Here is a 10096-nt window from a genome sequence, read left to right on the forward strand (position 1 = left end):
GGGAGAGAGTTTCCTTAAACAAAACTGTGGGAAGAGACTACTTACCAGGGAGTTAGCCCCACTGAACTCAATTATGCAGAATTGCACTGTAAATGTTGATCCCCCATTAGCTATTGAAAATTATCCTCTACTCAATACAGGAAAGGTCGCACAAAGGGAGGAGAGAGGGGTTTTTTTGTGCTTAATAACTTTTTTCCAACAATGGTAAAAGAACAGGAGAGAGTAGGTCACATTATTGGAGCGAGGTGAGAATGTGCCAAGTGAATTGGGGTATTTGACATCTATGGATCTTTTAAGGTATGTGTGGAATTCAATGAAGTGTGATTCATAGCAGAACCATGGAAGTCCATTAATTGCAGTGGGTCTACTTTGAGTAGCACCTAACTGAATCCCACCCTGTATAATTAAGGCTGCAATTCTATGCTCACTTGAGAGTCAGCTCATTGGCACAGGACATGCTTTGCAAAGCCCTAGGCTCAATCCACAGCATCTCCAATTAAACAAATGATATCAGATAACAGGTCTGGGAAAGACTTTTCTGCCAGTGGATCTGGAGAACTCTTGCCAGTCAAAATTGACAACAGTGGCTCAGATAATCCTTCCCCAACCTGGCGCCCTCCAGGGGACTACAGCTCCCATCGTTCCTGATCACTGGCTACCCTGATCGCCATCCTGGCATCCCGAGATCTCCAGGTGGTCACAACTGGAACTGTGCCAGTTGAAAAACGCGCCTGGCACCTGGCTAATTTCTAACTGGGGTCTATCTAGCTCAGCATGGTCTATTCTACAGTGACTGGCAGCAGCTCTCTGGGGTTTCAGACAAGAGACAGTCCCAGCCCCAGGAACTGAACCTGAGACCTCCTGCATGCAAAGCAGACACTCTACCACTCAGCTATGGCCCTTCCCCAGAGGAGGAATCATGAGTCCAGCTAGTTTTACTAGGATATTGCCTGACACTGTCTTGAACTCTCACCCCACTGCATCTCCTCTCTCTCTCTCTCGGGCTGGAAAGCCTGTCTCCTTGCGTTTAAATCTCTTTTTATCAACAGTGGATGGATACCTGCCAAGGGGCTTCTCCCTCCCTCCCTCCCTGCACACAGCCATGCTCAGGCACACAGCCGCCTCCTCGATTAAAAAACAATGAAATGCTACAGGCACTTCTGCAGCCCCACCAGTCCTATAAAACCCGGGAGGGTTGTTTTTTATTATTATTATGATTTTGTCACCGCGCCAAGAATCTAGATTTATGGACATGCTTCCACCCCCAGTCTTCCTTTCAGAGCTTTAAGCTTTGGGCTTCAAACAACGGATGTTCCTTCTCTTCCTGAACCCCCCTCTCCTGAACTGCCCCAAGGATCCCTAGATCAACGAAAGAAACAGCGGGGGGGGGGGAGCCCCAACTGTCTGACTTTAGCCCTCCGGCACAGCAGTTGAGAAAGCAAGAGTCTGCACTGAGTCCGGCATAAATGCCTAGCTCAGTGTTGCGTTCAGACAAGAACATCAACCATTTTCAGGTCTCTTTGGGTCACCCCCCCCCCGACCTTATAACACTTCTAGAAATGTCATTTTGGGGCTGTCCAAGGAGAGATTTGAAGCTTTCTGCGAGTGAATTCAGGCAGCGGTGCCATCAGGCTAGGCACTGCAGGCAGCATAAAAAGCTGGCCCCCCACAAAGCAGCCCCCCTCCCAAAAAAACCCCCCAACACAGTAGGGTTGCCTTACTACCTTTTGAAGTAAGCAGAGTAATTAATACACCTTACCATCTAAAGAAAGAGCCCCCCTGTAAGAACATTATGTGCAGAGTTTAACACTTCCTGCGAGTACAAGACGTTCCCTTTCTAACAAACGCATCCAAACATCTTGCATGCCCCCGACACCCCTTTCGGAGATGCTGCACCCCCAAACGGCAACACAACCCACCTACCCCAGCCCACAGGAGAATCAACTTGAAAGAGCCACCTACCGTTCGTCCACCACCGCATTGCTTCAAGTGTGTGGGCTGATCGCCTTGCCTTCGGCTTATTCCCCCAGCGGCACCTGGTTCTGCTCTCCCGTAGAGGATGGAGGAAGAGAGAGGAGCTCAGAAGTGGAGCATCCCAGCTTGCTGGTTCCTCCCGAGCCATCCGAAGAGAAACATGTCAGGAAGGGGGAGGGAGCAGGCTGCAGCCACAGACTCTTTGCGAAGGTGAGCTTGAAAGTGGGGGGGGGGGGGAGAGAGAAGAAAACCTCTGTGAGTTTCTCTCAGACTAGTTTCTGCTTTTGTTTGTTTGTTTGGCTGGGCACAAAACAGCAAGAAAAACCAAAAGGATGCACATGAAAATGAAGTCCATCCACACCATATATCTAAAGCACATTTTGACACACATTTAAAGCACCTCTCCCCAAAAAGAATCCTGGGAGCTGCAGTTTCATAAAGGGTGCTAGGAATCGCAGCTCTGGGGGGAGGGGAGAACTACAGTTCCTAGGTTTCTTTGGGTGAAGTCAAGTGCATTAAATGTACGCTGAGTGGGGTTTGAATGGATGGGGACCTCTGGCTTAAGGTTCCTCTCATATCCCTGCCTGTGAAACAACACACAACCCCCTGATGGAGTGGGGGGTGTTGCTGACTGTTTGGGGGGGGGAGAGGAGTTCACCCCTCCCTGGTTGGGCATTCCTGTTTCATCTTTTTTGCGGGGGGGGGGGGGGGGTGGAATGGTAGAGGGCTTGATCCATGGAGATTTACTGGGAGCAGTGCTTTTGTATCCAAGTGGTCTCTTTCTCTCTCTCTCTCTCACACACACACACATGCACACATATAGACGTCAGTTCCACGGCGCCCACGTGCAGATTAAGGGGAAAGGGCCGCAAGTCAGCGGCCGGACATCTGCTGCGCATGCAGAAGCTCCTGGGTTCGATCCCCGGCATCTGCATGTAGGGTCGGAGGGGGTGGGGAGGCTTCCGCTTTAAACCCAGGAGAGCCCTCGTGCAGGATATTGAGCCTGGGCAGAGCACTGGTTTGACTCCGCAAAAGCCAGTTTCCTACGAAGTTCTCTGTCGCGCGCTCTCTCTCTCTCTGGGGCTTATATGGTCATATTATGAACATTTATAATGGGATAGCGGGCAAAGCACAAAGCGGGTCGCTCCCCAGCAGGAGGAGTTTCCCCAGCCTGGAGGATCTGTTGCCGGGAAGAGGCAAAGACACCCCCTCCCACCTCCCCACGAAAACAGCCCCCTTCCTCTGTCGCCAAGCCTTGCCGCGTCTTCGCTCCGCCAAACCGCGTCCCACATCAAAGCCCCGGCCCGCTCCTCTCCCTCTCTCTCCACGAGGTGCCAAAGGAAGTTCGAGCCCAGGAACCGAGGGCGGACGCACGAAGCGCCCGGCGCGGACTCTCCCTTGCTCCCCCCGTTACCTTGCGCCACGCCGCCGGGCTCCCCACAGTCTCGGCAGCTGCTCCCGGCTTCTTCCCACCCCCGCAAAGGCGCCTTCGCGGCGGCCCAAGCGCAGTGGACGCCTCCTCCTCCTCCTCCTTGGTCCCCCTCCTCCTGGCTTCGCGCAGTTAGGGCAAAATGGAGCAGCCACGTGGGGAGGGGGGAGAGAGAGGCAGAGGCGGCGCAGAGACCCAGCCAGATCCGCTGGATCCCAGCCCACCTGCCTCCGCTCTGCCCTCTCCAGAAGAGGATCGCTCTGCTACATCCCGCTTCTGTTGCGCCCAAGTCCGTTATTTGTTCTTTGGCTCCTTCCGCAGTCTTTTCTCTCGTGCGCTTTTACGCACACGCTCTGTCTCCGGAGTCTCTCTCTCTCTCTCTCGTATCGGGTTACTCTGTAATTGTCGTGCTCGCGATCGCGCTTGGAAGAGATTTGCTCCCGCTCTTTTCTTGCCTTGCGTTCATTCGCGGAGCGAGACGCTCTCCTTCCCCAAGGCTGAAACTGGAAAAGGTAGGTCGCTCTCTCGCTCGCTCCCTCCCCGCCCAGTTCCCGCTTCAAACTTGGTAGAGGGAAAGAGTTCGTGGCCCAAGAGGGGAGGGGTTAGGGGGAAGGCGAAGAAGAAACAGGGGGCGGGGGCGGAGAATCAACCCCCCCCCCCCCGCACACACACACACGTGTCGGAGCAGCTGAATTCAGAGTGGGATTGAATAGAAGGTGCGTCAACTCCTTGCCTAGGGAAATGATTCTGAAATATTCTCTGTGGGTAGGTGGGTGCCCTCAATTGCCCTTACGAAACTGGGGAAAGTGTTGCTGTCAGGGGTGCCAATTTGAATAAAATACTCTCCGCCCCACACAATCAATCACATGATGGGGTGCACGCACACCATTTGAATGACAATGCCCATCAACGTTAGAGGGGCAGCCCCCTCAAATATTTTATTGGGGGGGGGGCAAAGACCCCCTCGGCCCCTAGAACCGTTGGTTCCTATGGTAGCTGTGATGTGTGTAATCTGCTTCTTTAAGGCTGATGCACACCATGCGTAAAGAACAGCCCTGTTGCATCAGACCAATGGCCCATCAAGGCCAGTGTCCTGTTCTCACAGAGGCCAACCAGATGCCTATGGGAAGCAGGACTGGAAAGCAAGACCATTCTCCCCTCCTGCAGGGTCCATCAACTGGTATTCTGAAGACTCTGACTTTGGACACTGGGCATCACCATCATGGCTAGTAGTCACTGATTTAAGACACATATCTTCCACACACAAAAACACTCCTCGGTTGTTATGGTTGCTGGGAATTGTAGCTCTGTGAGATTAACTACAGCTCCCAAGATTCCTTGTGGGAAGCCATGCACTTCAAATGTATGGTGTTCTGCATGCTACCAAAGTTACAGATTCTGGTGAAAAACTAAATGGGTTTGTAGCCAACTAAATTCCATCAGAGTAATCCCATTGCAATTAATAGTCCTCATTTAGTAACGTCCATTAATTTCAATGGGGATGCTCTGAGTATGACTAAGGCTGGATACTCAAAAGCCTGTAGCCAAATAATTGGCTGGCTAATTCAAACCAGTGGCTCGCTGCAGACCTAGTCCTGTTCAGAGTAACAGTGAAACTTAGTCATAGCTGACTCAAGTTCCATGAATTTCACTGGGTCTACTCTATGCATGACAATCAGTTGTATCCAACATTAGAAATACTCAGAGTAGACCCATAAACATGACTTAGGTCCATTGATTTCAGTGGGTCTGCTTTGGGTAGCTCTTAGAGTCGAATATAGCCCTAAGTCTGGATCCATCCCAAACACATGAAACTCATATACGCCAGGCATCAGAGCTTGGCTCCAGATTAAAAGAAGACATCAACAGGCTTAACTGGTGACAGCAGCATTGAGGATCTCTGATCAGTGCTAGGTGGCTGACATTTTAATTTCCCATCATGTAGTGTGGACATTTGTGGGAGATTAAAATGCACTGGTCATTCTAAAGCTTTAAAGGGGACCCAATGCAGATGTCAGGAAAAGGCCCTATCAGGTTGCTGGTACCCCAATAAATGCATTCTGGTGCTGGGCCTGCCACACAGGCATCTCCCATTCTACTGCTGATGAATCTTTGGTGCTCCACGTGTTGTTGGACAATAGCTCCTTTTGTCCCTGACCATTGTCCATCCTGGCTGGGTCTGATGGGAATTAGAGTCCAACATCATCTGTTGGGTCCCAGGTTCCCCAGCCCTTTCCTAGGCACTTGTTTACCTGTCTTTCTCTTGCACTTTGGTTTCTGTTTCTTAGTTCCTTTCCTATTCTCTCCCCTTTCTTCAGTATAGTACCTTGCCTTTAGGCTTCCTGTCTCTAAGGTCCCTTTCTTCTCTAGGTGCCAGTCTGCCTACAAAGCTGCCACCCCTCCAAGCTGAATAAGGTTTTCAATCCCAGCCAAACTGGCCAGCACCCCTTCCCTCGCAGAAACCGGATGACAGACATTCCACTTTGTTCTATGGGACCTTGGAATGTTTGTGAACATTCAGTGCTGTAACAGCAGCCTCAGTCGCTCAGGGCCAGGTGCTTCATCACCACATGCACACAACATATGCTTCAAGTAATAAGAGCAACCTCAAAGGTCCAAGGAACATGGAATATTCCAGTAGTTTTCAAACTTTTTAACAACAACAACAGAGATCTACCAGCAGCAAAGTTCTGTCAGTGGGATTCATATGTACTACCTGATCTAAAATTCACATCTACACTGAGCAGCATTTGACCTGTGAATCTTGGTTAGAGAGCAGCCCTCACCTGTTGCAATCAAACACAGAGAGAAAAGAATAGACTAATAGAATATAAGTCTGGAGTTGCACGGGACCCAGGGGTCATCTAGTCCAACCCCCTGCAATGCACAAATCACAGCTACAGGGTCCCTAGCAGGTGACCACCCAACCTCTGTTTAAAACCTTCCACTTTCCAAGGTAGTCCACTTCACCATCCAACAGCTCTTACTGCCAGAAAGTTATTTTCACCCATGTACGCAGCCACACACTTTCTAGAGCAGAAAGTGAAGGGACATGAATCATTGTCTGTTTGCTCTTCACGCTTGTATCAAACTCATCTTTCAAAGTGGCTGACTTGGAGCCATCCAATAAGACTAATTGGCAGCGAGCTCAGGATAAATACAAGGAGGTTTTATTCCATGCAATACATAATTCACATATGGGATTTGCTGGCAGACAATGATCTTGTGTCTTAAAAAATAGGATGCATCAGCCTATCAGTGGGTCCCAATGAGCGCTGCAACAAAATGTTGCTGCATGGAATGCTCCTGTTCAGTGTGCCAGCCAGCCAGCCATGCTTTCCTCCACAGCTTTCCATTACAGTCCCCTTGTCACCAGTTCTGCTTCCTCTCCCAACAGCAGGTCAGCATTCCCTAACTACTGAGTATGTGCAACCTCAGTGGGCTTTTCCCTAAATATTTTTTTTCTGCTTCCATGAATTTTCGGCTCACAGGACCCTGCTTGTCTGTCACCTCTCTTTTGTGTGTGTGAACTGCCCTGAGACCTCTGGGTATAGGGTGGTATATAAATAATAATAATAATAATAATAATAATAATAATAATAATAATAATTGCTAGATAAGTATTGGCACTTCCACCTGAATATCAGAAATAGAGGCAATAATTGGCCGTAATACACCAGAGGCAGGTCCATTAAGGGTACTGCCTCACCAACCTTTGTCTGCCCTCAGCCAAATCCCCGCCTTATGGCTTTCTCTCTTTTTACCAGTACAGAGGGTGCTCCTCTTTAATTTTAACGTTGACCTTATAGAATTTCTCAGAGAAGAGAATGCAGACAGAACTATAAGGCTCTGCCTGTCATTGGCTCTGGCGCCATCTACTGTTCGTCTCCCTGCTTCCCACCCTACCAATCTCAATAGGCACCAGCTACTACTGCAGAACATCTCTATTCCATTATAGGCAGTACAAAAAAGAAAGACCCCTGGATGGTTAAGTTCAGTCAAAGGCAACTCTGGGGTTGCGGCACTCATCTTGCTTCAGGCCGAGGGAGCCGGCGTTTGTCCACAGACAGCTTTCCGGGTCATATGGCCAGCATGACTAAACCGCTTCTGGCAGTATATGTCCCTGATAGGGAAGCTGCCCGCAACTCCACCACTCCAGAAGCTGTCTTTTCAATGCTCAGAAACACTGATTCTCTGCAAAATAGCAGATTGAGATACCACAATAGCAGGTTGAAATATTGCAACAAACAAAACCTCTCCCCGTATGCTGGCAGTATGCAGCCTGATTTTTGAACCAACATCCGTAACTAACTGTGATGCCACACAGGCTCTCTCTGTGTTGGAGAGCATGGGGTGAAACAGGGAAACAGGGAGAAGATGCTTCCTCCTTTGAGATGCTGAAACCAAATGGATTGGCAACTGAATTTTGTATCAGCAACAGAACAGCACCCTGCGCGGCAAGCAAGCAAGCAAGCTTAGAGGGTGCAGGGCAAGACACGTGGCACACAAATCTCCAACAACTTGTTGCCACTCCCTTGCCAACAGCACCTTCTGCCGGAGGCAGCACTCGCCCTCCACTGTCTAACGGTAGGACCGGCTCTAATTGTCTGTTCCAGTGTAAGCAATTTCACAGCCCATCTAGGGGTGGTATCCAACTAATGCATCCCTTAAGTATAAGGATTTACTCTGGTTCCTCCTCTCTTCCGCCTGCACACCACCTACATCTGCTGTAGGGGTTTCTCCCAACCTTCCATAGCAGATTTGGAAAGAGTTCCACTGTAGAAGCACAAACCCTTGCGCAGATGAGAGGCATTCATTGGATACTATTTTTCTACCGGGCGATGTAAACAGATCCTGTGATTTACAGATGGAAGCTGTTCTTCCTGCAAGGGTGAATTGGGGAGGCCAGATTAAATGGCTTAAATGTGCCCAAGTGTTTTCTCTCCCTGTTGCTTCCAGCTATGGCGAGCCTTTGATCCAAAACTTTGGCAAGATGTACAATGGCATCCTATAAATAGCAGCAATAGAAGCATTCGCAGCCCTGCACCCACCCACAACCTTACATCACAGTCAGCAGCTTCCGTCAGAGTTACGATCAGTGCAGTGATCTATGGACAGGACCGGGTTGCTTTGCTAGCGCACATCAAATAGCCAGGCTAACTGAGCTTGCAGGAATCTGCCAGGTTGAGTTTGATGTAGGTAGACATGAGAAGAGTAATGAACTATTATTAATAATTGAAACTATTAAATTGAAAGGAAGCTGATCTTTAATATTCATGGCAACAATGAATGCAAAATGAAGAAAACCACCTTGGCCCATGTTTCGCATCCGTAGAAGCAAAACAAAACAGATCCTAGTACATGGGTCACCAACCTGGTGCCTGCAGGTGCAGATGTGCCCACAGAGGCCTTTCCAGGTGCGTGCAGGATCCTGTGGCTTGCCTGGCCCCTGCTCAGATTGAGCTTGAAAGAAGCTTTCCTTAGCCAATAGAAGCCTTGGTGTGCTCTGTACCTTTAAGACACACAAAGCACATCTTTTCCCTCAAAGAATTCTAGGCAGTGCAGTTTACGCCTCCCAGAGTTACAATTGCCTGCACCCTTTAATAAACTACAGTGCCCAAAATTCATTCTTTCTTTCTTGGGAGGGGGTGTGTGTGCTTTGAATGTGCGTAGTGTCTAATTGTAGCATAGGAGGGGGCCGACTGTGGTACAGTGGGGGTTACAGATGGGCTGGGGAGAGTTGTGGCTGCCCACCACAGTTTCTCCAGTTTCGCAATGTATATCTTTGCGTATTTTATTTAGATGATTTACGCACTGCCCATAAGGCAGTTTGCAGTAGATGTGATGTGGGGTTGCAAAGGTTGGCTACCCCAGCCCTGGGAAATTGCCTCAACATCTATCCCTCAAAACTTTTAATGCCCTGATAATTGCTGGAAAGCCTTTTTTGTTGCTGTTAATCTATTCATTAAACTTTTAGGTTTTTAATTTAAAATTTTCATTTGATATGTTATTTAGGAATCTTTGCTGTAACAAAGATGGGGAGCCCGTGGTCCTCCAGATGTGCAGGCAGATACATAGCATAACCTCTCCCAAATAATCATGGGAACCACCATTTGTTATGGTCGCTGGGAATTGCAGCTTTGTGCGGAGGAAACAACAGTTTGCAGGTTTCTTGGGGATGGAGTCTTGTCCTTTAAATGTGGCCTAGATGTATAGAGTGGTTCTGCCCATTTGTTGGTCTGAAAAGTCCCATCATTCCTGACCTTTGACTATGCAATCTGGGGCTGATGGAAGCCTGGCAGCGCCTGGGGAGCCCCAGATTCCCCTTCTGTGTGCTACACAAGTTACTGTGAGCAACCTCAGCCACTTCATTTCTATCTCCTTGTGTCTGTCTCTGTGCGCTTGCAGCGCTGTTCAGAGAAGCCCCTTGAGATTCTTCGCAGAAGTCTGTGGCGTCATTCCCGCAGAGCTCAAGTGTTTGGCATTCCGGTTCTCCATCCTCATATCAACACAAGAACTACCTTGGTGACTAAAGCGGAGAGGTCCCATCACCAAGCACAGAGGCTCTCTCTGCCTCCAGCAATGACTGACTGCAGGACATGCTTGAAGAAGAGTCCTTTGTAAAAAGCCTGGACCTCCCTGCTCTGCTCAGGTCACTAGAGTGAGCGTGGGGGACATTTGGCCTTCCAGGTG

At 49.3% G+C, this 10096-nt stretch overlaps 2 protein-coding genes across 7 annotated transcripts in view; one reads left to right on the forward strand and one right to left on the reverse strand.

The window, feature by feature from the left end:
* The window catches only part of TMEM200B (transmembrane protein 200B), a 31596-nt gene extending 27831 nt beyond the window's left edge, over nt 1-3765 (reverse strand). For 5 of the 6 annotated variants that reach the window (XR_013393727.1, XM_028742810.2, XM_077932021.1 and 2 more), the window contains exons 1-2: nt 3389-3531; nt 1963-2189 (exon numbers count right to left, since the gene is read on the reverse strand). The gene's annotated coding sequence lies outside the window, so the exon portion shown is untranslated. Of the gene's footprint in view, nt 1-1962; nt 2190-3388; nt 3532-3627 lie in introns of those variants that run through there. The other variant, XM_077932022.1, reaches the window with a different exon arrangement.
* Nucleotides 2060-8331, forward strand: LOC144328537 (uncharacterized). The gene is made up of 3 exons (XM_077932481.1): nt 2060-2184; nt 3096-3915; nt 5774-8331. Exons 1-3 carry the CDS (start codon nt 2060-2062, stop codon nt 5930-5932), a joined length of 1104 nt encoding a protein of 367 aa, XP_077788607.1. The 3' UTR covers nt 5933-8331.
* Nucleotides 8332-10096: the final 1765 nt, after the last annotated feature.

This window comes from Podarcis muralis, chromosome 7 (genome assembly GCF_964188315.1).
Source record: "Podarcis muralis chromosome 7, rPodMur119.hap1.1, whole genome shotgun sequence".
In the NCBI taxonomy this organism is placed as follows: domain Eukaryota; kingdom Metazoa; phylum Chordata; class Lepidosauria; order Squamata; family Lacertidae; genus Podarcis; species Podarcis muralis.